At 54.7% G+C, this 24,989-nt stretch overlaps 8 protein-coding genes across 8 annotated transcripts; all 8 read left to right on the forward strand.

Moving 5' to 3' along the window:
- Positions 1-4,049: 4,049 nt before the first annotated feature.
- Positions 4,050-6,350, forward strand: B0T26DRAFT_647847 (uncharacterized protein; the record flags this gene model as incomplete). Its single annotated transcript, XM_060437943.1, has 3 exons — positions 4,050-5,074; positions 5,171-5,927; positions 5,967-6,350. 3 exons carry the CDS (start codon positions 4,050-4,052, stop codon positions 6,348-6,350), a joined length of 2,166 nt encoding a protein of 721 aa, XP_060297385.1.
- Positions 6,351-10,320: 3,970 nt separating this feature from the next.
- Positions 10,321-11,246, forward strand: B0T26DRAFT_713683 (uncharacterized protein). The gene is made up of 2 exons (XM_060442137.1): positions 10,321-10,793; positions 10,867-11,246. The coding sequence occupies exon 1, from the start codon at positions 10,501-10,503 to the stop codon at positions 10,771-10,773; it is 273 nt and encodes a 90-aa protein (XP_060297386.1). The 5' UTR covers positions 10,321-10,500; the 3' UTR covers positions 10,774-10,793; positions 10,867-11,246.
- A 2,771-nt stretch (positions 11,247-14,017) lies between these two features.
- Positions 14,018-15,546, forward strand: B0T26DRAFT_778929 (uncharacterized protein; the record flags this gene model as incomplete). Its single annotated transcript, XM_060446662.1, has 4 exons — positions 14,018-14,272; positions 14,525-14,630; positions 14,685-14,737; positions 14,850-15,546. The coding sequence occupies 4 exons, from the start codon at positions 14,018-14,020 to the stop codon at positions 15,360-15,362; spliced, it is 927 nt and encodes a 308-aa protein (XP_060297387.1). The 3' UTR covers positions 15,363-15,546.
- Positions 15,547-18,059: 2,513 nt separating this feature from the next.
- Positions 18,060-18,820, forward strand: B0T26DRAFT_676742 (uncharacterized protein; the record flags this gene model as incomplete). The annotated part of the gene is made up of 2 exons (XM_060440010.1): positions 18,060-18,370; positions 18,430-18,820. The coding sequence occupies 2 exons, from the start codon at positions 18,060-18,062 to the stop codon at positions 18,818-18,820; spliced, it is 702 nt and encodes a 233-aa protein (XP_060297388.1).
- A 942-nt stretch (positions 18,821-19,762) lies between these two features.
- On the forward strand, positions 19,763-20,551 carry B0T26DRAFT_647355 (acyl-CoA N-acyltransferase; the record flags this gene model as incomplete). The annotated part of the gene is made up of 2 exons (XM_060437888.1): positions 19,763-20,008; positions 20,111-20,551. The coding sequence occupies 2 exons, from the start codon at positions 19,763-19,765 to the stop codon at positions 20,549-20,551; spliced, it is 687 nt and encodes a 228-aa protein (XP_060297389.1).
- A 121-nt stretch (positions 20,552-20,672) lies between these two features.
- Positions 20,673-22,071, forward strand: B0T26DRAFT_713689 (uncharacterized protein). The gene is made up of 3 exons (XM_060442138.1): positions 20,673-21,301; positions 21,518-21,583; positions 21,646-22,071. Exons 1-3 carry the CDS (start codon positions 20,725-20,727, stop codon positions 21,795-21,797), a joined length of 795 nt encoding a protein of 264 aa, XP_060297390.1. The 5' UTR covers positions 20,673-20,724; the 3' UTR covers positions 21,798-22,071.
- A 268-nt stretch (positions 22,072-22,339) lies between these two features.
- On the forward strand, positions 22,340-23,377 carry B0T26DRAFT_333723 (uncharacterized protein). Its single transcript, XM_060434431.1, has 3 exons — positions 22,340-22,499; positions 22,559-23,056; positions 23,124-23,377. The coding sequence occupies exons 2-3, from the start codon at positions 22,581-22,583 to the stop codon at positions 23,137-23,139; spliced, it is 492 nt and encodes a 163-aa protein (XP_060297391.1). The 5' UTR covers positions 22,340-22,499; positions 22,559-22,580; the 3' UTR covers positions 23,140-23,377.
- Positions 23,378-24,343, forward strand: B0T26DRAFT_333724 (uncharacterized protein). The gene is made up of 2 exons (XM_060434432.1): positions 23,378-23,782; positions 23,847-24,343. The coding sequence occupies exons 1-2, from the start codon at positions 23,616-23,618 to the stop codon at positions 24,247-24,249; spliced, it is 570 nt and encodes a 189-aa protein (XP_060297392.1). The 5' UTR covers positions 23,378-23,615; the 3' UTR covers positions 24,250-24,343.
- Positions 24,344-24,989: the final 646 nt, after the last annotated feature.

The raw sequence follows: 24,989 nt of genomic DNA on the forward strand, positions 1-24,989 counted from the left end.
TTCCGGTAAGATGACGGGGCGGTCTGTCTTCAGCTGTCGAGCCCGCGAGTCCCGACAAAAAGCCGGGTCTTCTGATCGGGGCCTTGCCCTAGTTCTCATCCGCGGCAAACCGAGCCTGGCGGCACAAAAAGAGCACTGCGCAAACTCAAGCCTCGATTTTAACACGTGCGCCGGCAGGCAGCGATGGGAAAACAACGCTGGCTGCGCTTCGGGCCTTGGGGGCGCTGTGGCTGACGTCAAAATCCTGGCGGCTGGCATCAGACTGTGTGCGCTTATCGATCGCCGGACTGTCGCATGCAGTTGGTGCGAGGGAAAGTGACGTTGACAACAACGAAGTCCAGTGCCTTATAATTGATAGAACTTGGATTTTCTACAAGAAGCTCGATTTTCCTATCTAAGCCCCTCTTCGTTTTTTTTTTCGCGCGCTAGGTTAACCTAGTTTTTTTAGTAGTTTTTTTTTAACGACTTGTGATGCTCATTTCGGGAGAACGGACGGCATATAGAACCGTTTTGGCCATCGGCTGTTCTCGCTAGGAGTACGGTTGCACTCGCTAGTCCGCAAGGTAGGACCGTCTTCGGCTGCGGGTTGTAAATTAATTAACAACTCCCGGAAATGGCCCGAACAATCTTGGGACGTGCCTTGACGCCAAGCTGGCACGTTGCAAGTTTTTTGGGCAAGTTCCTGAACTGGTTTATTACGGTTCAGACCGCCGTCTTAGGGCTCTTCGATTCCCTGTCCTTTTGCTACCTACCCTCTATGGAAGAGCAGCAACGACGGGGGCAGTGCATTCAAGTAAACAATAGTCTCTTCACTAGTTGAGTGTTGGAAGAGAAAAACATTATGGTTATTTAAGATAGAGAACTTGGATGAGAGTTGTCCTCAACACTCCATCACTCTTGCCCTCGTCACCGCATCTCCTTCATTGCCCCTTCTCGTTCTCTGACAAGAACCCCGGGTCTTTCTGCTTGATCGCGAGATCGAAGAAGACCGTTACTGCTGTACCGGAGCCCGCTGTTTCCCCATTCTCATTCTTGGTCTCGTGCGCCTGGTACACATCAGGAACCGTTTGACTTCTTTCTGGCCCAGGCCAAGGATGTCATGAGACTTCCACTCCGTGCCATCGGGAGTATCACCAACCCCAAGATACTTCCACGATTCCTGTACACAAGCCTGTGTCTCGTCGTACCCAGCAGTGCCTGGTACTTCCAAGCTGGCGAGTGGAAGAGAATACCTAGTCGGCTCAGCACGAAGTGCGTGCCATGGCGCGTTCAGTGGTATCCTTAGGCTATTAGCAACGGTGGTGGCCGCCCCGGATATACGTGCGTTAGTATCTCGGGTCCGTAATCACTCTTGACGTTGAATAAGTGGCATCTGGCAGAGACAAAGTTGAGATGTAAATGCCGGGGGGGGGGGGGGGTAGCCTCTGTTGTTGCTGTCTTTATGATGTCCCGATCTGGCGCCTCTGATGGTCAACTTACGCATGCTCGCCAGCTGAGCTGTCGTCCCTCCCATAGGTACCTGGTTGACGATTTGAAACGGGTGGTAGAATTGGCGACACCATGGACACGGGAGTTCTGGAAGATATATTCCGTTCCTCTCGAGGAACTGAGCAGCCTATAGTTATCGCGTTCTGACCCTCTACATTGCAGAATGCAGTATGATGGCATGGAATGTTAACCACGTTTGGGACAAACTAAAGTAGTCAAGATTTTGTAAATAATTATTAGAGAGATTCTGCTGTTCTGCCAAATTTGTGTTGGCTGTGGTGCACGTTTTGCATCTAGCTCCCGCTCTAAGAGGAAGCGAACCTGGCATAATTCACTAGAAGATGTGTGTCACTGTGCGTTCAAACAAGTTTATGATACTGTAGCAGTTGCGGCTACGACCATGTGCCAGCATCTGCGTGAGGGCGTGTGGCAAATTTGTAACAAAGTATTGGCCAATAGATATTAGACTCAACTTTGACAAAGAAATATAAATAAAGAGACCGTCGATAAAGATCTAAGTGACGTCGGCCGCAATCGAGTTATTGACGGATGTTTTGAATGGTGGAATTGCGCATTTCGAAGAGGCCAGTCTGTTCAAATCGATGCCTTGACACCTGTCTGGGTGGGATTTACAACACATTTATTTCACTTTGCTGCACATCGTGTACAGTCCGACAGGCAAACTGGGTGGGACATCTAGTCAACAACTGACGCGAGCAGGGTGCGGAAGTTGACTGTGTTGACGCTTGTTCCCTGGCACCACTGGCTTGCTGATGCGCAGGTGAGAAAACGAGGCGGTCAACAAGCGGCAAGACGTGTTCAGTCGGTGGGAGGCGTACAAAAACCGCCCAATGAAATACAAGGTCTGGGGCAGTGGCCAATTTCTGTCCCAGGAACCGAAGTGAGAAGCCGATCTCCGATAAGGAGCGCAATGTTTTGCAGCTCGAGAGTGCGGCGGTTTCTACGTGGTGGAGATATGAATGGAGTCTCGGCCAGAAACGCAGCGACTCCATCCCAACAATCGAGACCGGGGACCGACGTGGCAGGCGAATTGGGAAATCAGTTTACGAGAGCAAATGCCAATCAGTGCAGCGCTCAATCGAGGGGGAAACTCGGGCTCCGACGAAGCATGGCTGCCCTTATCAATTGACGAAGGCGAGAGTGCCAGTTGGCCAAGGCGGGGCTCCTACTGCGTAATTAGACAATTATTGGGCACTGCGCTCTGGTGACCAAATTCTTGGCTCGAGGCACGGCCCGGGACATGGTTGGGCGACGAGGCGGCTAAAGACGGTAAGACCCAGCTTCCCGGGGCTGTTTGCAAGCACCTTGCACGCATCGAGCGCGCTGTGAAGAATCAGTTGTTGACGGAGACTGCCAGGGCATCTCCAATGCACGCCAAGCCACGAATTCCTCGGGCCACCTTCCGGTGCGGCGCTCCCGCTGCTTGGTGTGTCGGCAAAGGCAAAGGTGTGACGGAGCAGAAAGTAGGGCTTTGGGTTTGAGCGACAGTCTTTGGGCAGCCAATGGTGGTTCCATGCAAAATGGAAGCCTTTTCCAGGCGGGGCCCAGGCGGGTCCCGCGTCTTAGTGGCCTGGAAATGCGGGGCAGGTGGACGAAAAGGGCGGAAGCGGGGCCAATCAACAGCAGGCGCGACCCTGCCGCAAGGGCGTTGGCGATCGATGCTGCCACGTCAAAAGGGTCACGACCACCTGATTTTTGAGGGAGCCCCAGCAACCACAGCCAGCGCGCCCAACCCGCCAGCTCCCCATTCACGCCAGCGCAGCTAGGATTGGCGAGACAGGGCGGAGTGCTGAGCTCCAGTGACGACGACAGCAACACGATGGAGCTCGAGCCCTTCAGGCCGTCGGGTGTCCAGACACCGTCGGTCTCGGTGCAGCGTTGCGGCAGTCGTGGTTGGCCTTGCTCTTCTGGCTGCTGCACAATTGCTCCTTGTCCTTTTCCCGATTCGCGAGTCTCGCCCTATCATGGCCCAGCAGACCCGCAGGGCCCTTGACGAACCCCCCTTCCCGCGCAGCCCAGCCTGGACACTTTGCTCTTTCGCCGGTTGGAGAATTCCCGTCCAGACTGCTCTTCGAGCCCAATCCACCCCAATCATTAGACAGACCATGGAGAGCCCGCTTGGTTGGCACCACGCAGTCTGGCTATGGCTTGCATCATGACTCAACGCCAACCGCCAACCACCTCGCGCCCCCGCCAGCCCTCGAATCGTCATCGGTTGCCTGCATTCTCCGGCAGCGACAGAGCCCGCTCTGTTCTCAGTATATAGCTGGAGAAGGACAGAACGCTCCTCGGCCACATCGTACCCACTGCCCTTGAAGCACCGAGATTGGACGCCAGTTCATCGTGCCCCAAAATCAACGCCATCAAACGCCAGTGGCCAGCGCCATCCCCCATTCTCACTCCTTCCTTCTGTCAAGTTGCTCCTCGACAGCTCGCCCAACCTGGCGACCCTCGAAGTAGAGACGCCTCAGGCCTACATCAACAAGCCGTCTACGGCTCCTCCCAACACGAATCCATCCATCGACCCAAGCACGCCAAGCATGGGGTCAATCGGGAGTGTGGACCCGTCGCAAGCGGTCGACGGCTTGGTCCGTGCCATGCGGGATCTCACTGCTGACACCAACTACAAGATCGTTGCCGACGTCTTCAGCGAGTTCCTGTTCCTGAAAGAGCACAACAACCGCCTTTCCAACTCCCACGTCGTCGTGCTCGAGGAGTACCGCAAGTTCAGGAATGAGCTTGAGTCCCACGAGGCCCTGCTGATCAAGGAGAAGGGGGAGCTCGAGCAAACGATTAAAGAGAAGGTCCAAGAGTCACACCAACTCAGCGCCATCAAGATAAAGTTGGAGGGCGATCTTGAGGACACGATAAAAAGCCTCGAGCTGGAGAAGAGCAATGCTGCCGACGCCGCCAAAGCTGCTGCAAAGGAGCTGGCCGACCTCCAAGCAGCAAAGGTTGTTGTGGAGGATGCGAAAAAGGACGCAGAGGATGCCGCCGCCGCCGCCGCCGCCGCTGCGGCGCAGGAGATCGCAGCTCTGACAGAAGCCAAGACCGGCCTGGAAGAGGTGAAGGCGAGCAACGAGGCCGAGATTGCATCGCTGCAGGGGAATGTTGCCGGGCTCGAGGGCGCCAAAGCCGCGCTGGAAGAGGTCAAGGTTAATAAAGAGGCCGAGATTGAGAAGCTGAAGGAGAACATCGCCACCTTGGAGGAGGAGAAGAAGAAGGTGGAGGAAGCACTCGAGGCAGCCAATCAAAAGATTGCCTCCTTGAACGACACGGTCGCCCACAAGGACACGGAAATAGAGAGTCTGCACGAGTCACTACGGGCCGTGGAGGAGCAGATCGGCTCCCTGCAGCAGACCGTTGACGACAAGAACGGCGAGATCGATGATCTTCATGGTCGACTCAAGGCCGAGACTGAGCGGGCCGAAAATGCCATTGCCCACGGCAACGATCTCCAGACAAAGCTGGAAGAGACGGACCACGATCTGCAGGCCATGACTGGGAGGTTTGAGGATCTCGAACAGTACCGGATCGAACTCGAGCAGGACAGCGAAGACAGCTAGTAAGTCGCTTGGTGAACCACCCAGCAGTCGAGGATTCCAACCCGTGTCCCAGAGACCCTGTCCTTTCGGATTACTAACCGCCCATGCGCGATCAGTGTTACGGTTCTTGACAAGATCTGGACTACGCTTGTGCACCTGGTTGAAAACACGTTCCGGCCAGACATCGACGAGTCAATCTTGGCGGACCAGTCCTGCTGGACAAACCTGCGCAACTCGCAATACCTCAAGCATGCAACACAGCTGCAGGTACCATTGCCGCCATCCAACTCGCCGGCCGCCAAGGGCATGCGCATCAGCGCGGTTCTAGCTGTGCTCTCGCGGGCGCTGCACAAACACGTGTTCCGGCCAGTCTACATCCTCGAAGACGACGACGAAGGTTTAGTCAAGTTCCTCCGCACCCTCGAGGACGAAGATCCATCACGCGAGGCCCACATGCGAGCAACGCTACTGTCTATGATGCCCGAGAGGCAGCTCGACCAAGGGGCGCGCCGCGTCAAGACAGTTGTACGGGAGGTGTCGTGGCTCGTACAGCACTTGCTCAGTGCCCTGCAGTTCGAGGCATTCTGCTCCGGACTCGAATCTGCCTGCCGGGTGGCCTGTGAGCAATGGCGTCGCATCCAGATAGCCAACATCAAGATCGAGCCATACTTTGGGCCTCCGTATGACGACTTCGACTGGCAGGTGCTCGAGCTGCCAGAGTTTGCCGAGGCGGCTGAGGGCGAAGATGCGATGACGGTGACCATAGATGACCATGACGACGGCGCTACCGTGACCGATGGCCCGCTGGAGACGGTAGAGGCTAGTGAGGTGCAGTCGGACGGTGCTGCAGGCGATGCCAACGCCATGTTCGACGTCTCGTCCCAGCAGAATCTCGACGCCTCGTCCCAGCAGAATCTCGACGCCTCGTCCCAGCAGAATCTCGAGCACGGCGTCGAAGACATGGAAGAGGAGGATGGCGACTGCGACATCGATCCGGATGAGATCCTCCTCGTTGTCTGGCCAAGCATGTGCTTGGTCGAGAACGGCGAGCTCATGTCCATCACGCAAGGCCTGGTTATCTCCAAAGAGCAGGCCCGCCCGGCTCTCGAAGAGGTGCGGTCCCGCTCACGCCAACCACCACGCCCCGGGTCTCGCCGCGCCCGCACTATGTCGATGCCGGGCCAGAGCCGCGGCAACAGCCCGCGTGGCAAGTCGGCGCATTTTTTAGCAATAGCCCAGACAGCATCCGAACCGGCGGGAGGGATTGCCGTGGATGGTGGAGCCGACGATGGGTGAAGATGCGAAGCTGCTTTGAGCTCCATGGCCATCACAGCGACGGCTCCAGCACTAAACCCGGAGGCAGTGAACGTGGAGTCAACTCTCGGGAGGTGAAGCTGAGCAGATGGACCTTGTAATAACGAATGGTTCTTTTTCTCCTTTTGCTTGGGTCTTGGCTATGAATGACGACATGACTTTCCTTTTCCTTTTCTATAATACTCCCTTCATCCGCTCTCTTTTTTTTCTAACTCATTACCAACAACCATGGGCGGGGTCGGTTTTATTTTATGGTTGCAGCATGACGCAAGGATGTACGTGAATGGATCTGTGGCGCATTGATCAAAAAGAAACCGCAACGCAAAATCAACAGTTTGTACAGGTTGTGTTCCGACTAGACCTCTATAGACCTGTCTTTTCATTTCCTTTGATTTCGCTTCTCGCTATGTCTCTTTTGCTGTTATAGCAGTCGAGGAAGAGGAAAGAACGACATGTACCAATGAAGCACGGGGTCAACGTTGGAATATCACAGCCCGGGCGGGGTTTGGGAAGGAGGTGATGGAGTGAGCAATTAATAGCAATAATGAATGAATCGTGGCACTGTCCTTCCATTTCCATGCACCCTCATTTGGGAGCTATTGCACGTAGATACGTGCGAACGAAATGCTGAGTTGGGCTTGGCATCTGCTTCTTTCCCGGCTACTGGAAACTTACGGAAACAGAGCCAGTCGGGGGACACCATCAAGATGTTTCAATGCCCCAAAACCGACAAACTCCGTCCGCTTCCAAACCGTCCAGCCCCCCTATTTTGACCACGTGATCCCTCGCCGCTTTTGCTCAGCCCTGATCAGCCCTGGCTCAGCTTCGGCTGATAGCTGCTCAACTAGCCCGGCGCAGTTTCCCAAACACGCAACGTCTTACCGGAGCCCCCAAAAACGGCCCTCGTATAATTAAGAGCAGGGGTCCAGAACTGGGACAGTGGGATGCAGGCAGCAGATCTGGTTGTGGGGTCGCCGCGTCTAATAATAGCCGAGGCACTGAGGAAAAAGTGGCGCGTAATTAATTAAATAAGCGCGGCGTGACGGACGGGCTCAGTCGCAACAGCAAGTCCCAGAAGTGTCACGTAGAATGGGGTGGTGCTCAGGGCATCGCTTGAGAGAGCTCCCTGCGGCTATGAAGCTGAGGTTTAGCCAAACTGCCGGTTACACTGCCTGGGCACCCAGAGGCTCATCAATGCAATTGATCACTTTTTGACGCTGCACTGTACTACTGGACCGACTTCGCTGTATTGATACATGCGACCTTCTGCAGGTGCCACATTCGATGATAGTGACCCCGGTAGTCGCATCAGAGCATGTAACGTAAGACCCAATGACTTTTCCAGCCAGAGATTCGATCTCTGGCATTCCGTGTTTAGGGCCTGATCTTCTCGCGAAAAATGAACCAGTTTTCGCCGTTTTTCGCGAAAAGGGGTGACTTTGCAACCCCTGTTGCAAGCGCTTACGCCAAGATGTACTGCATGGGGCCCTGGTTAGTCCAACTAGCCGTAAATAGAGTAGATTGCCAAGCCCAAGGAGACTCACCGCCTTCGTTGTTCAACGCTGGATGGTGTGTTCGTTGTCGTGGCCATTCTCTCCAGTCTGGCCAGTCCAGCTACTAGAATGAATAAAGTCGCCATGGGAGGCTTGTTGGTTAGAAGGTCATTCTATTTGGGAGCTAATCTCTACACAAAACAGATCACCAGCCAGCTTCACGACGTCCTCGCGCGCTCACTCGCATTCTTGTTACTTTTTACAGGCGTGGAACAGGGCCCTGTCGCCAATTTTGGCCATTTTTCGCGAAAAGAGGCCCCCGAAAAGCGAGATTTGAGTATTCGCCAAAACTCAAAAAAACGGCAGTATTCGGTCATCACGGCCCAGTTTTCTGGCTTATTGCAGTTAGCCACGGCTTGCATTAGCTCGGTACATTGGCTTCATGGGGGGTTCAGGGGTGGCGGGCGGCTTCCCATTTTTCAGGCGAAAAGTGCTGCCAAAAACGGGAAAGCGTCCCGGAAAGTACTGTCTTGGCATGGCTGGGGTGCTCGCTTTTGGCGAAAAGCCATGAAAAATGGCCATTTTTCGCGAGAAGATCAGGGCCTTATCCATGTTGGCGATGTTCGCCGGGATGATGCTCTTTTAAGGGCCGTAGAACTCTTCGTATGCCTCTCTCGTTGATCCGCGCGTTCGGGAACTCGCCAACAAGGTAGTCTTCTTGCTCGGGGGAGAGCCGTTGCCTCGGTATTTTGCTGTATTTGTGGGTTGTTGTGCCGCGAAGTCCATCCGACAGTGTGGATCGAGGAATAACCCTACCGAGCCGCCGCATCTTTCTAGGGGGCACACCTCAATGAGCTTCATCAATTGCAGACTGAATATTCTGCTCCCTAGCAGTCTCCATTTCAAATTGAGACAGTCTATTCGTACGGTAGGGTACAACAAGTGGCATGCGCGATGGGGCCCCGCCTACCCAAAATCCACTTTTCGCACTAGAAATTCCTGGGACGGTGCCAACGCAACCAACTTCAGATCAATTAGCTATAACTGACATGCTCAAGAATGCAATAAAAACCTGCCCTACCTAGGCATCCTCAAGATCGCTGCCTTATTGCACTTCAAAGGCTGCAGCCAAAGCCCCCGTAGTACGGCGGGTTATTGCACCGCGCGTGGAAGCCTTTGTAATGCCTCCTCGCGCCCTGCGCGTCGTGGGCGTCGAAGCCTGCGCACTAGCTGAAGCCTGAGTGCGTGATGCCCCTGAAGATGCCCGTGGTGTTGATGTCTTTGCAACACGACCGCCCCGGCTGCTAGGGCCTCCCTTTGTTGCCCGGGCTCCCTGCACCTTACCGCCGCGGCCGCCGCGAGCGGGCGGGGGGACTATGAGGCCATTCACAGTTCTTTGTACCGCGCAGGTGATAGAATCGTGGTGTTGCTGTGCTGTGCGATTGATAGTATTGTGGTGGTTGTAGTTAGACGGCTTTGGTGGATTTGGTGGATTTGGCGATGGCCTCTATTGCAGGTAAAAATTGGCCCGCGCGCAGGGTCCGGGCGTAGGGTGCCGAGCAGGCCATCTGAAGAAGCGTTCAATCTATTGAACTAGCTTTTTTACGAGTAAAAATCCGATTCTGGCTGGGCTGGTGGCTTGGCGCCTTGGCGAGCATGTTAGTTTTTATATCCTACCGTACAAGTAGACGCTTCCTGCCGTACGAATAGGCTGTCTCTTTGAAGTTAAGTTTATTCGGACCGAATATCACGAAGCTGTGGCAAGTAGAAATTGGTGGTGCGGTGTGGGACGCCGATCCGGTTGTGGGGTCCAAGCTTCTAGACTACCACTTCGCACCTCCGCCAATCATGCAAGTGCTGGGACAGGAGGGAAGCAGGTCGAGGAAGCAGCTTTATTGATCGTGCGATCCCCGATACAGACAAATATATCGTGCGGCGCACGCTTCGAAATCAGCATCGTGTACATAGTTAGGAGTACCGCATGAAGATTTTGGGTTTCTCATCTTGCTTTTTTTCGAGGACAAGGCGGAAGGCAAGCTGACTGGTGGCTTGCAATACTAAAGTGGCCCGCGTCGGGAACTCTGAACGTGTAATGATCTGCACGTTGCTTTGTAAGGGTGAGATTGTGCGATGAGTAACAAGCGACTGCACATGAATTTGACCCGATATCAATCTAAATTGCCTCTGTAACCCTCTCTGCAACCTACTGTGCCACACTCACGGACTGCAGGTCAGACATGAAATCTCGAATTCATCAGGTACATCGATCTCACTGCATACAACTCGCGCTTGTCTCCATCCTAGTGACCTGACTCAGGATCCAGGGCAGCGCCAGCCGCATAATTTCAGGTAGACCGGCCTCGTATTCGAAAGCAGTAGAAACTTGCGAGCAGCCGTGTGCAGGGATACTTTATTAAAACTGGTACGTGTGAATGATAAAGAGCATTGGACAACCGGCAACTTGTCCTGCAATTGAAAACTATTTAAACGGTCCCAGAGCTTTGCTAGAACGGAAAGTTTCAAGCTTCCGAACATAGACCTCGAGCTAAGCGTCATCCTACATCTCGTTCCGCTGCATCTACTTCGCGTCGCCGCATAATACTTCCCGCCTCCTAGTTCAACCCGGGAACTCGTTCAAAATGCGTTTTTCAGCTGCCATCATCGCCATGAGCACATTCTTGCCTGGCATTCTGGCCTTCAAGTGCGCATCGGGCTGGTATGGGGAATGCTACTACGACCACACCAATAGCGATGGTACCGCCACTCGTTGCGCCCTCAAGTGCACTTCTGGTCCCGTCAATGTTGAGTGTCACTGCCCCGACACATATCCTGGTCAGCCCTGGCCCTACACCGGGAAGCACGAGTGCATCACCATCGGTAAATACAACGGTCGCCACCATTGTTATGCTTGAAGTGTGGGGTTGTGTCGAAGGTTAGTGCATACCGAGATCCTCCCATGAAGAGATCTTCTGGACTGGATAAGCACGTCACTAATTTATATGCAGCAATTGTATCCGTACATATAGCTTAGTGTCGCAAGGACCGCTGTTTTCCCTCCCTTCTTTCGGAGAACCACAGATCTATTCAGCCATCCCTTACTTCGGCCACAACAATGCCGGCCTCCCTTACATTCGTTGGAATAGTTTCATTTTCTCCCTGGATTCGGACCTCCGTTGAGGCTGCCTTGGCCGAAATTCCAAGGCCAGATTCTCAGGTATAATAGAAGTAACAGACCCTCCGCCTTGGGTCCTGTTCTCCTCGGGCAATTCAGACAATTCAAACCCTCCTGTATCAATACCCTACTTCTTCTGTTGCCTTGTGAATGCACGTGACGCTTAGGTATAGGAAGGCGGGCGAACCATAACATAGTAGAGCTAGACAGACACACTGAGCAAATAATTTATTATTCTTGGTAATCACGAACATTGCTTGGCTCCTGAAGATTTCTTAATGCAATGCTCGCACCGGACCCACGGCGGTATGCCCCCAGTGCCCTCCTTAAGCCCCCCAAGAAACCACAACGGCCTCGCCAATTGCCCCACCCCCCTCATCCTCGATGCATCACCTTGTCCCGCCTCCCGTCTATAGCTAGTAGTTCTAGATTGATCAGCTATGTAAGGAGCACGGTAATTAACCGCAGGATTCGATCAACTCGGAACAGATTGTCAAGTGGTGGTCATCAATTACATCACCGTAAGTCATAGCTCTGTAGCAGAGCAAGGAGAGCAACAATGTGATTAGTCGTTGCTGACGTGCATTCAGTGCTCTGTGAGAGAGCCCACAGAGCACCTTCCTGATTGACCCGGGTTGTCTGGCCCTGTGATTGGCCCTGTGATTGGCGGGTGACCCGCTTCAGTGCAGAATGAAATCGTGACATATATTAATATTTAAAGAGGCAGTCTATTCGTACGGTAGTAAGCGTCTCTTGAACGGTAGGAAGCGTCTTTTGAACTGTAGGATGCAAAAATTGACATGCGCGCCAAGGCGCCAGGCCACCAGCCCAGCTAAACTCGATTTTTACGCGCAAAAAAGCCTAGTCCAATAGGCTGAACGCTTCTTTAGATGGCCTGCCCGGCACCCTGCGTCCGGGCCCTACGCCTGGGCTAAATTTTTACCTGCAATTGAGGCTATCGCCAAATCCACCAAATCCACCAAAGCCGTCTAACTACAACCACCACAATACTATCAATCGCACAACACAACAACAACACGATTTTATCGTCGCGTTCCCAGGGGCCCGTCAGTCAGACATACGGGACCCCGGGACAAGGACAAGCTACCGCGGGCCCGGGGTCGGGACACCGGGACCAAGGGACAACGTTCATTGGCCCACCTACATAGATATATACAATGACCGTAGCCACGGTCTTAGCTAGAGCTTGCTTGGTTCCCTAAGCAAGCAATACACATTCCTTGTACTCGTATACTTCGAGTAGCAATCCAGTTTGACTGTATTACCCGTGCGATAGGAGCTTGCCCTCTGTTCAGTCTTCATTACACCAATCCCAGCAATCCTTTCTGTGGTGCCCTTGCACTCTTACCGAAAGACGACCCAAACAGTCGAGTGGTTTGTAGTAATAAGATAGCTACCTCAGGAGGTAGCCATAGCTCCCAAGATTCTACTTTGCCCATCGCGTCCAAGCACCTGTGCCCAGGCAGCCATAGCTCCGAGACTTCTTTTTGCACATGCCATTCAGGTATCTGCCTAGGCAGCCTTTGTACGCCCCATTAGATCCGCAGCCAATTATCATGCCCCCGGAAAGACAGCTGCTTTGGCACCTGTTCTGATCTCCAAGGAAGGATTCATGCTCGTATTTACGAGTTTGTAACGGTGGACGAGCGATAGTCAGTATATAGTTACAGCAGGCTTCTATAACCGTACCATCCTTTCCCTGACCCTTTTCTATTGCGGACTTCCAAGTTACAGCTGCTGAAGCCAGGTTAGCCCAAGCGGCCGGCTGCGCCTTACCGTCGTTATACTCAACAGTTTATCTATTAGTAGCTAAGCTAAGTGATCGTTTGCTCCGGTGGGAGGGAAACGAAATGGAGTGGCTGGATGGCGGGGCACCAGTGTCCCGAAATTGGGCTTAGAAGAGCATCCTCACAACTCCACTGCCCTTTTCAGACCACGGCAAGTATACCCGGGGTAACCCAAAAAAATAGCCTCTCGCTCATCAGCCTAGCTCAGCTTAAAGCAGCAACTGCTCAGCTCTATAGGAGGAAATAGAAATCCTCTTTGTCAGTTTCAGGGTCATGCAACGGCTGTTCCATCGTGCTCACGAGCCACGGCCCACGGGTCCCTGCAATACATGGTTGATGGCAGCTGCTGGTTTCGGAAGTGGTACGACTTGTCAGCTCCCACTCCCGCTCTCAATCTAGTCCGCCGCACCACCAGCTTCTGGAGGATATGGTAAGACCACGGTGACCCCCTTGGTCACCTCGTCGAGACAGGCATGTACCGCCAGCCCCTATATGATGGGCATCAGGCCGCTCTTGCACAACTGAACACCCCCCCCCCTTGCCATGCCGCAGAGTTGTGTAGCAAAGGCCAGGTGGGGTAACAGGGAAGCATGTGGCAGACCTGGAACTTCTGGTGTCAAGGCGGAGAAGGGGACAGCGTTAGAGAAACGGCAGAACACCAAACAGACCCCGCCCCTCCTCGAGAGTAGGGGCGACAAGCAGGGCCACCGCGGGCCAGATCGCGGTGCCCGGAAAGGGGGAGTGGGGAAGCGGCAGCGCCAACTATACGAAACGTCTCGGTCCCAGTGGCAGCGGCAGTGATAGCCAAGATCCCAGCCAGGGCATGGGGCCAAAGTTAGGATTCAGACATGCTAAATTGGGATTAAGATGAATCTAGTTTGGATTTAGACGTGTCTAGCTGGGTTTATTCCAGACGTGCCCAGTTGGAGTTGGGTTTAGATGTGCCAAGTTGGGATCGAGTAAAGATGCAGCGACCTTATCCAATACACGGCATCGAATTTCTCAGATCGCGGTTTCATTTCCAGCAGCTGAGCTGGCCAGCCGCGCATTCTTCTCGTGCGCAGTATCGGCCAGCTCCCCATCCGCTCGTCACAGACGCCGTCCATGTGATGGCTGGAGCCACTTGACGCTTCGTTTCATAGCTCAGCCTCGCGGCCATGTCGGAGCTACGAGGCCATGGCCCTGGGGCATAAATATCTGGCATCTCCCTCTCTCTTTTGGCGTGCTCCAATTCTCTCAGCCGCAAAGACTTCTCGACAAGTCGGCAGCTACCGCACTTGGCCGACCAAGTACCGTAACTCACCACTCCGCTTCGCGCTTCGCGCAACCAACAGCACCAACCAGCACAACCTGCCGGTTTTTACCGGTAAAGACGCGATAATGTGCAGAAAAATCCACGAAATGAATAAGGATTGCGGCGAGGAAGTGAAAGTAACAGTCGAGAACTGCGAGCGGAACTGCTCTGAAAAGGAAGATGTATTCAACCTCATGGACACTCTGTGTCTAAAGAGGGATAGATGTCGATGGACTCGAATACAGGGCAAGCAATGGCAGTGTTGCCGCTGCGGCCATCTAAACTCGGAAGCACTTTCAGAGTCAATTGCGGATCGATTTGTGTGCTCGAACACAAACTGCAATTATGAATTTTACCCTAATGGCAAAAGTTTTAACCCTGATTCAAAGAAAGAGCAAAAGGGACGCATGAAGGTATACATGATAATATTCGGCCTCACCACTTCCCCTGCGAAGCGACATATTATGTGCGGCAGACTTTGCGTTGTTATTTCGGGTAAGTCCGAAGCTATCCATCTATTGATTATTGATGTGTGGGAATCTGACCAAGATAAAGATGATCCCAAAGACATCCGCCGAGCGAGATTTCGCGGTTATGGCGAGGTGTTTAGGGAGAAAAGGAAAGCCAAAAAGGCGGCATTGGCGGCGGGAATCCCGCTAGAGATTCCGGATGAGTTCGGGTTCGATAAACAAAGACAAGCTGATTCCGCTCAAGGGGGATACGGGCAAGGCCAACCAGGTCCGCCAGCGTATTCGCCAAATCTCGACAAACAACGATGGGATGCAGGCATGCCTCCTTATCCTGTTCATGCTCGGCCAGCTTCGTCGGCGCAGCCGGGTTATCCGGCCTCGCAATATAGAACCCAAGGCGACACCCTACAGGGGGGACAGCGTCGTCTTGCCCCTGCCCCTGCTCCTGCTCCTGCTCCTGCTCAGGGGAGTTACTCGGGATATGGATCAGCTGTATCGGCGCAAGATAATTACACCGTCCCGCAATACGGAACTCGAGGTGATGCCCCACGGTGGGGCCCTCTTGCTCCTGCTCCTGCTCCTGCTCAATGGGGTTACTCGCGAGGTCAACCAGGTCTACCGGCGGGTCAGCAATTTTCCGGCCCGGGACGAGGGGGGTGGGCAGGTGTGCCTCCACCTACTCATGCTCAAGCAGCTCAATCGGCGCAATATGGTCATCCCGCCCAGCAAGAAGGAACTCAAGGCAACACCCAACTGAGGGAACGGCGTCGTCGTGATCCTGCCCCTAGTACTGCTCCTGCACCTCGTACTGCTCCTGCACCTCGTACTGCTCCTGCCCCTCGTACTGCTCCTGCCCCTCGTACTGCTCCTGCTCAAACGCATTACCCGGAACATCAATTAGTTCCGCCGGCGCAGGAGTATGACGATTCGCAACAACCGGCCAGCGAGGCTGCAGGGGTTATTTCGGGGGCACCCTCGGATCAACGAAGCCAGCAGTCGTAAAAAAGAGAATCGTACGTCCAGAGAAGAGGATACTTGATATCATTGCTGCCAAACGTGCCGCTGCCAGCGGCAGTGGAGCGACGCAGCCCGAACCCGGCGCCTCTAGTGATAAGGGCGCCTCTGGTGATAAGGGCGCCTCTAGTGATAGGGGCGCCTCCGGTGACCCGTTACGAAAACACGCCAAAAGTAGCAGCCCCAGCGACCCCAGCGACCCCAGCAACCCCAGCAACCCCAGCGGCCCTGGATGCCAAGAGGGCAACCCGAGCAGCCGTCGCCCTCCCGACGCCAGTGGAAGTGGCAGCAGCGGAGCCGCCAACAACCCCCCTGAAGGAGGTGGCGGCAGTCGAGCCGCCAATAAGTCTCACAAAGGAAGCAACAAAAAGTCGAGAACATGAGCATAAGATTGCTTGTAACGCCGGCGGTTCTATTCACAGCCAAATTCCTTACCTCGTTAGAAGCCGGCCATCAAGGCATCGGCAACCTACGAGGTATACCACTCTTCCCTTATTCTAGCACACAGCGTTGCCCTTTTTCTTTTCTTTTTCGTTTTTCATTTTGGTCCCAATGGCAACGGATGCCTCAGACGGGAACCCTATCATTCTTCTTTCTCGCAGCACAGCACAGACGGTCTTTTTTTTTTTTTGAACACTCGAGACATCAACAGCCAGCGAGGTACTAGTTACACCGTTTCCCCCATCTCATAGCACACACAGCAATCACGGCTTTTTCCCCTTGATGACCTTCCCTACTCACATGACCTGGTTATGGAGTTATACGGTTATGGAGTTATACGGTGCCTGGTTGAAGTCGGATTTAGCCGTCAGATAGAGCCGACCGGGGCCACTAATTTGGTGTTGTGTATCTGACTGAGAGTGGGCTGCTACACTAATAACTACTCAGGAAACTGATCTTCTAACTATTCCCTCCTCCAAGCGGACAAAGTGAAACTTCCAGCCGTGTTGCTGAAGCGAAAGCCGAACAGTTGGGGGTTACCTTTTGTCCTGCCTTGCTCTCGCGTGGCGGTGTGATCCTTAGCAACGTAGACAGATGTTGTGAGTCGACATTACTGAGAGAACAGCGTTGTAAGTGAGGTGGAGAAAGACAGCCTATCTCCCCTACCTACGCCACCTTCCGGTCGGTAAAGCTTGCCGACGGTGGCTCCGTTCAACTCCCTGTAAGGTGAGTAATTACCTTAAACTTGTAATTTTGGCGCTAGAAACAAGGGACAGCACAAACTCAGTCAGGCAATCCGGAGAAGCAAAAGCCAGGAGAAAACCATGACTCGCGCTGGTTGTCTAAAATCAGGCCTATGCGGCGTCGGGGCCCTGTGGACACCGCCCCAAATAATAGGACACCTTCCAAAGGCATCGAGGCCTCACCAGCCGCCGTATTTTAGCCCTCGGATCTCCTCGCCATCGATTGCCCCACGCACGGATTTTGACGTACGGGTACACACCAAGATAGCAAACTACACGGCGGGCACCCAGAGCAAGCACACTATATACTCCCATGCTAAGGACTTCTTGTTTGCTATCTTTAGAGTCGCCGTTCCTCACTGCTGCTGTCCCGTCAGCTTCGTGGGAGAAAGACCTTCATTTTCGTCGACGCCTTGGAGTGCGGCTCATATAAACTGGTACGGGCCGAGGCCTTTTTCTGGCGTTCTCTCACGAACAAGGCGTATCACACCGGAATCGAGCTGAATGTCGTTTTATCCAGCCGGGATGTCCCCGTTGTCACGTTAGGCCAATGCCCCTATCTTTCTGTTGACCGAGCAAACACCGCCGACATCAAGAGGTATATAGATGCAAGGTTTCACCTGAGCATCACCAACGTGGAGCCACAGTGGCACGAGCTGCGAAGTGCCATATTTGTTAAGGCGAGTAGCGTGTTTCTCTGGGTAGTTCTGGTAGTTGATGAGTTGCTAGAAAAGCGGGATAAGGGAATACATGCGCCAGATCTCCGGCGGTTAGTCAACAGGCTGCCAAACGAACTCGGCGATCTCTTTCGACGGTTGCTGGGAACCGTGTCCTCGGTTAAGAGGAATCGAACGCTAAAGATTTTCCAATAGGCCATTCTGTCCCCCCGACCCGTTTGCCTGCACGAATGGCATCACATCTTAGCCTTAATCGAACAACCCGGGGCCGAACAATTGACGCCCCCATCCATTGGGCGCACCGAACAGGATGACGAGAGGCTTGTGAGATACATCAGAAACATGTAGAAGGGTCTGTTGGAGGTGACGACCAGCACCATTGAACACCGAACCAATTCGAGCGAGTCGTCAATATCTATGTGTGCTGGCGCCGGTTCCCTGAGCCTCGAACACGGTGAAACCCGGGCAGTCCAGGTCATCCACGAATAGGTCCGCCAGTTCTTTTTAATGGGTGTAGGATTCGGCCTCTTCAACCAAACACCCTATTTCCAAACCATCGGCCACCATCACATCTCGATAATGGACAATGGTCCCGGCGCGTTGCCAGACTCGTTATCAACCTCGGCCTCGATAATAAAGCCCCAATTGCTAGAGACTCATCTAGCGCTTCTCTCGTACTTACTTGACGAGTTCAGCAATCATGCTCGGTCGGCCAGAGAGGCGGGCGCTGATCTGAAGCCCGTCTTCACGCGGCTGGGAGAAGGAGAAACCGAGGAGCGTTGGGCCTTGCTCAGAGACGAAGTTCCCGTGAAAACAACTCTCGACTCGTGTCTTTCCCACGAAGGATTCCCCGAATATATCGATGACCAGTTATCTGACACCAAGACAATGTAATTACGACCTTTATTAGCAGCGACACTGGCCGGGAGAACTATAGCTCATTTGACAGCCACAAGAGCAGCCCTAAATTGAGTCGAAATCCCAGCACGAGCAGCGCGCAGAGTGCGAAGACCGTCGTTAGCATTAGAAGCAAGACAAGAGTCCGGAGCATCTGTTCCGCTGGCAACTACTCCCATGGGAGCGGACGCATCTCACCGTCTCTATCGCTTGACCGTTCTACTAGGAGGAAAAAGGAGGGCAAAGCTTTCGAGATCAAAATCCCGGCCATGGGGCTTAAGCAGTCGAACTTGGAGAGGTATCTCGAGATGGAGGCGCCGGGTTACTTCATTGAACTTGAGAAGTTAGTCATTGCCTACACGCAAGCGACTGCAGGACGCAAGCGACTGCAATCCACACATGTGTTAGGAGACCGGACCCCTGGTCAGGGCTGCACTAGCTGACTGGGCATCTGCTGATATCGTCTTCTTGACTATAGTTAAGACCCACATGACCAATTTTATCTCTATCGGGGCACGAAGAAACTTACCCCTTCTCCAATTCTGGGAGAGGATTGTCGAATGGCGCGATCAATGTGAATGGACACGCGGCTTCAGCACAGCCAGAGAATTTAAGGGTCAGCAATTTCCAGTCATCACCTTAATCGCAAATTACAACTACCAGACACCGAGGCCCAGCTCAATATCTCTTGAAAGCTAGCCACTTGTTACAACACCATTCTTCCAGTGTTTGGCGGTCTGGGGATGAAGAAGGCCTTGCGGGACCAAACAAGCGTCCAGCGCTTGTGCAGTGGATCGCACGACCTTCCCGATTTGTGCCCTGTCTCTCCCGGGTAAATGCCATATCGGCACTATTATAGCCCATCCGGTGAGCGCCGGCTTGGCGGACGTTGCGAGAGTCAACAATCTTACCACGGAGGACAATGATCCTAGATACTTGGCATGTCGCCGGCGCGGCGTCGAAAGCGATATAAAGTTTTCCGCGTCGATCTCGCACATCCAGCGCCCGGCCCAGGTATCTGGTACGAGGCAGCCGGCACAATCGATCCTGCAGGAGTCGCACCTGAGGCAGGCAGTGGTGCAGTGGCCTTAGTAAGACAATGTAACGGTGCCCGTGAGTCAATCTAGCTCGCTCCGCCTTTTGCTATTCGAATATCCCTGGAATCGGGGTGTCGAACCCCGCGACCACGAACTACCACAACCGCGCATCGAACTCGGCAGTCGAGGCTGGAAGCTCAAATTGCCAACCCAGCCCAGCCCAGCCCAGCCCAGCCCAGCCCAGCTCAAGAGCTTCTCTGCTTCTCTCGAGTCCTCGCCCCAGCACCCAACCCATCGAACAACCCTCGCAGCCCCAAGCACTGTCCTAATCCTTCCAAAATGCCCACCATGATCACCGACGGGCTCGCCACGGCGTTCCAGTCCAAGCGCCTCACCTTCCGCGCGCTGGAAGACAACGAGGCCGACAGAGACTTCCTCTTCACGCAGATCGAGAACGACCCCGTCAGCACGGCCCTTGCGAACCCGGCCATGGTCGTGCCGCGGTCGTCCAAGAGCGCCCAGGCGCTCGTGTCCGAGCTGGCCAAGTCGACCCTCGCAGTCATCGTGTGCCTGACGCCCGAAGCCGCTGCGCCTGTTCCTGCCGCTGTACCTGCCACTTCCCCTGCCCCTGCCGCTGTACCTGCCACCCCCCCTCCCCCTGTCGACACGGGCGAGCAGCAGCACGCACCAGAGCAGCGCGACGTCCCGCCGCAAGGCACGGCACTACCCTCCATGCCGGCGCCGCCCACGCCCCCTCCATCGACACCGACACCGACCTCGGCGCTGACGCCCATCGGGTTCATGTTCCTAGGGTGGGGCGGCACGCCGCCGGACCGCGCACAGCACCGGTGCACGGAGCTGGGGCTGCAGCTGGTGGCGGCGTTCCAGGGTCAGGGGTACGGGGCGGAGGCGGTGGACTGGGGCGTCGACTGGGCGTTTAGGTTTGGCGGACTGCACCGCGTCACCATCAAGACGGTCGGGTACAACGCGCGCGCGCAGCACCTGTACGCGCGGCTGGGCTTTGTCGAGGAGGGCCGCAGCCGCGAGGCGCATTGGCATGATCGGAAGTGGTATGATGTTGTGAGCTATGGGATGCTAGAGGGGGAGTGGGCGAAGCTCAGGGGCTTGGAGGAGTGAGGGTTGATGCTGTTTTCCTTGTTTTGCTGTTTGTGTTATTGTTTGTGTTATTGTTTGTGTTGTTTCTTGGCTTTGTTGTTGGCTTTGTTGTTGGCTTTGTTGTTGGCTTTGTTGTTGGCTTTGTTGTTGGCTTTGTTGTTGGCTTCACTTGTTCGCCCTCCCTCCGTCTGTTCATGGTGCTCTGCGTGGACTCGTGGAGCTCTGTGTCTCGTCCTTCAGGCCACACACGGTGGCCGGCGAGTAACCAGTGTTTACCAGTGCTTGGTTCCACTGTTCTATTGTCTAGCAGCGTGGAGCGCACAAAACACGACGCCGAGTCATGTCATCGTAGTATCGTACAGTGTATATCCTTGTCCAAGAGGCTCTACCTCTCAGCCTCAGCTGTTGAACTTTTGATGCCCACACCTAGAAGCAAGAAGGCTCCCTACTCCCTACACTGGACGTCACACCCCCTTGCTCTCCTCTGTCCGTCCATCGCAAGTCATTTTACAGTGACACCCTACACCAAGACTATGCACACCTTCAACCGACTGCCGCCAGCGCACCGAGTTGCCACTCCACCACTAGAAGGGAAGGCCGGGCTCGGGGGCGGGAGCAAGGCGACGGACCAAGTCCTTGCGCAACTCGGGGAAGATGACGCCGGTGGTGACCGAGGCCATGAAGATGCCGATCTCATCCATGAGCGAGGCGACAAGGAAGGCGAGGACAAAGCAGACAATAAGGATCACAACAAAGACCTCGAGCTTGTGGCTGCACGGAGAACATGCATCAGATCGCGGGGCCAAGACGAAGGTGCCAAGACGAAGGTGCCAAGGACGATGAGAAAAGGAAAGTAAAAGGGGCAGGAAGAGAGAAGAGTAGAGGAGAGAAAGGGGAAAGGGGAAAGGGGAGGGGAAAGGGGAGGGGAAAGGGGAAAGGGGAAAGGGGAAAGGGGAAAGGACAGGAGCAAATTAAAAATTTGCCTACCGAGCAATGTAGAGGTGGTCGACGTACAACAGACCAACGCCGTCAAAGAGCCAGGCGAATACGAGACTTGGCTCCGTGTCAGGGGCAGACAGAGTCTAGTCTTGCTAAGGAAGGCTTGGCATAATTACCAGACACGGGCAACGCCAGCCCAGCGAAAGTCGCCCTTGTGCTCGATGGACGTGATGCAGATGTAGGCAGCCACGCAGCCGACGAAGAAGGCGACAGTAGACACCTTGGCGGCGTTGGGCACCTGGGCGGCCGCGACGGAGGCCGCATTTAGGTTGCGAGCATTGGCTGCATTACGAGCATTGGCTGCATTCCGAGCATTGGGATCACCGTTCGGCGCCATGGACGTGGCGTATTGTGGCGGCCAGCCACTGTTTTGGGTGGTGGGTGGTGGGTGGTGGCGGAGTGGCGACCAGGTTTGTGGAAGTGGAAGTGGAACTTTTGCGCAAAAGCGGGAAAAGAGGGTGAGAAGGAGTGGAAGAGTTGGGGCGGGTTTCCACAGGATTTATGCTTTTTCCAAGGACACGCGTCGAGGCGGCTCCTAAGATGGAAGTGAAATTTGCTGACATGCACCCGCTTTAAGCGAGCGCCAAGCTGGGCCCAATTGGATGCCGGCAATTTTTCTGGAGCTGGAATTTGTGGTTGCTGCTCGACCAGCTCTCAAATGCCAGTTCCTAGAATGGGACTAGCGTCGTGTCACAATGCGAAGCGGAATTTTTCCGCGGATTTGGCCAAGATTGTGGACACTGCACGTGATTGCGGCAGGGATTTTCCTCTGGATTTGCCACTTTCGTCAGGCTATAATGAGTCAGCCGGAAAGACCGATGGAACTGTCCAGGTATCCATTTTCCCCGCTTGGGGAATTGCATGTAATTTCCACTTGCGTTCGGCCTAATGCTTCCCCCAAAAGCCCGCCCACGTAGGCAAGCAACGCGCATAACTTTTTGGGGCTGTGAAGAAGAGAGCCTCGTGTCCCGTGGGTAGCTGTCGCTTGTTTTCCTCAACTGCGAACTACACACTGACGACGCGCAAACGTGTTGTGACATTTGAGCCGGCCATGGCCGAAAGCGGCGCAGCTGAAGGCAGTCCGCCATCAGCACACAATGTCCATCCCGCCGAAACGGCAGTATCGGCCACGGCCACGGCCACGGCGACTGGTCTGCCCGAGAATCACCAGGACGCCGCCGACACGCCGTCAGACCCACCGAGCGAGGAAAATGGCGCCGTGGCATCTGAGGCCGCCGCAGAGTTCAACGACGATCAGGGCGACCAGGGCGAAGTCGAACCGGGTGAAGTTGAACCGGGCGAAGACGGCGATGGCGATGGCGACGGCGATGGCGACAGCGACGGCGACGGCGCTCGTGACACTTCCCGCTTTATCGCCCACGGAGACTCCAAGTCCGTCGCTCCCCGCATCAAGGATTCCCACTGGGAAGCGCACAAGGATAAGATCCTAAAACACTACGTCGCCGAGAACAATACTCTGGACGCTCTTATGGAGATTATGGACAGAGAATACAGCTTCAAACCCTCGTAAGTCCTCTGCCCCAAGCTGCCACCTGCGTACCCCACGTTCTTAGCAAGAACCAGAAAACGACAGTACGTGCATCGCATAGGGACCATCTGGGGAGTAAAGAAATATAAACAGCAAACATTTGACAAAAGCCCCAAGAAGAGAGGGCCCGGGACGACGGGAGACGCAAAGTCTCCCGACCTAGGCGCTGATCAACCTCGCCAGATCATCGCAAGTCATTCAAAGTGGCAGACTAGACCTCGGCCCGTAGATTCGGCTGATTGCGATGCTGCAGAGAGGGACCGGGAGGGAAGGCAGTCGTCGCACCAGGCAATATTGCCAGGACTGGCTCGTCTCAATCCTGTAAAGGTTCCTGATCCTACCCCGCGAGTTGAGTCCTACCTCAGCAATTTATGGCGGCCAGGAGAAAGACAACCCTTAGCCCAAGCCAAGTATGCTATAGAGGCCAAGTTGGCCGACAGCGGAATCTACACTCTGACGACCTTGCCCCGGCCACCCAAGAGATCAAGTGTCGAGTCACCGCCGTCATATCCTTCTACCCTCGACGCGGAAGATCTAATGGTAGACACGCCTCAGATTAACCCTAAGCGAGCTAAAAGGAGCGAGAAGAGCGAGAAGACGGACGAGACGATCGACTGGCCATGTCCATATCGGAAGCGGAACCCGCTTCGCTTCAACCTGAACGACCACCCGTCGTGTGCTCTGCATCCCTTTCAGGATATCAAGTACGTCTTTTCTTTTGTATCCAGACATCCTTGGAGAATATTTGCTAATATGCCAACTTGGAAGAACACATATCCGGGATTTCCACCAGCTTGGAGATAGACACCGCTGTCCACGGTGCAAAAAGGTCCTCCTGGACTCCCGGCAGTACGACGCGCACTTGCAGCTCCCAATCGAGCAGATGTGTGCCCTCTCATCCGAGACTCCGCCACGCGACTTTGAAGACGGCATCACCGTTGACCTGGATACCCTGCTAGCCCGGGTTTCGAGCTACGAACCCTGGGCCACGCAGCTCCGGGGCGGTCGTTCTGCGGGCGTGGTTCATCAGTGGGCATTACTTTGGGCTGCGCTCTTTCCAGAGGACATTCGCGTCCCGTCACTGCGTAGGTTCCTCTTCTTCAAGTCCACCAAAGCAAAAAAGCGTGCTCTTTCATCTACTCTAGGAGCGACTTCCGACTTCCACAGTTAGATCTACCACCAAAGCCAAACGGCAAAGCAAACCGTGGAAACCAAAACTAACTTATCGCATCACAGAATTCGAGCCCGTGGTCGAGCACTTCGCCCTCGAGCAGTTCGTCACCGACCGCATCCCCGAGTTTGCCGACTGGCTCAAGACACGCGTGAGCGCCAGCGGCCTCGACGAGCGCGAGCTGCGCATGCACATCCGCAACTACTTCTACAGCCTCTTTGACGAGTTCAAGCTCAAGTGCTTCGGCTCCGTGCGCAAAGACACCACCGCCGCCATGGCGTCTGTTGCCGCCGCCATCGCCCCGGAGCAGCGCGCCTTGCGGGGGGGCACGTACCCCGGATCCAGAGCGTCGCCGAGCCCCGGGCCCGCCCCTCAGTTCGGCCCAGTACCACAATACGCGAGCTTCGTCACGCTCACGCCGCAGCACTGGGAGCAGCAGCGCGAACAACGCCCCGGCCACGGAACGCCCCGGCCGCCAGACGCTGCTAAGATCGCATCGAGACAAAAGGATGGCGATTTCATTCACTACGAACAAGAGCGCGGAGACGGCCGCCTGCTGGCTGGGACGCCGGGCCCTGTGGGTGCGCCCGGTGCCGTCTCTGGGCGGGTTAATTGAGGGCCAAAGAGTCTAGTGATGCCGGGGTTTTCTAGAAGCACACGAGTTACGACGACACATTCTTCTCGCTTCGTTTTTTATGTATACTTTCGGTGACGCAGACCTTGAAGTTGGATTTTCAAGC

Source organism: Lasiosphaeria miniovina (genome assembly GCF_030549165.1).
Source record: "Lasiosphaeria miniovina strain SMH2392-1A chromosome Unknown B0T26scaffold_4, whole genome shotgun sequence".
Lineage (NCBI taxonomy): Eukaryota > Fungi > Ascomycota > Sordariomycetes > Sordariales > Lasiosphaeriaceae > Lasiosphaeria > Lasiosphaeria miniovina.

What these genes read in the sequence shown, in the direction of transcription:
- B0T26DRAFT_713683 (XM_060442137.1), top strand. Translation starts at nt 10,501, where the DNA reads ATGCGTTTTTCAGCTGCCATCATCGCCATGAGCACATTCTTGCCTGGC.
- B0T26DRAFT_713689 (XM_060442138.1), top strand. Translation starts at nt 20,725, where the DNA reads ATGGTGCTCTGCGTGGACTCGTGGAGCTCTGTGTCTCGTCCTTCAGGC. An exon ending in CAAAGACCTCGAGCTTGTGG is followed by an intron (nt 21,302 to 21,517) that starts CTGCACGGAGAA and finishes AAATTTGCCTAC; the next exon opens with CGAGCAATGTAGAGGTGGTC. An exon ending in AGAGCCAGGCGAATACGAGA is followed by an intron (nt 21,584 to 21,645) that starts CTTGGCTCCGTG and finishes TGGCATAATTAC; the next exon opens with CAGACACGGGCAACGCCAGC.
- B0T26DRAFT_333723 (XM_060434431.1), top strand. Translation starts at nt 22,581, where the DNA reads ATGGCCGAAAGCGGCGCAGCTGAAGGCAGTCCGCCATCAGCACACAAT.
- B0T26DRAFT_333724 (XM_060434432.1), top strand. Translation starts at nt 23,616, where the DNA reads ATGGTAGACACGCCTCAGATTAACCCTAAGCGAGCTAAAAGGAGCGAG. An exon ending in CATCCCTTTCAGGATATCAA is followed by an intron (nt 23,783 to 23,846) that starts GTACGTCTTTTC and finishes CCAACTTGGAAG; the next exon opens with AACACATATCCGGGATTTCC.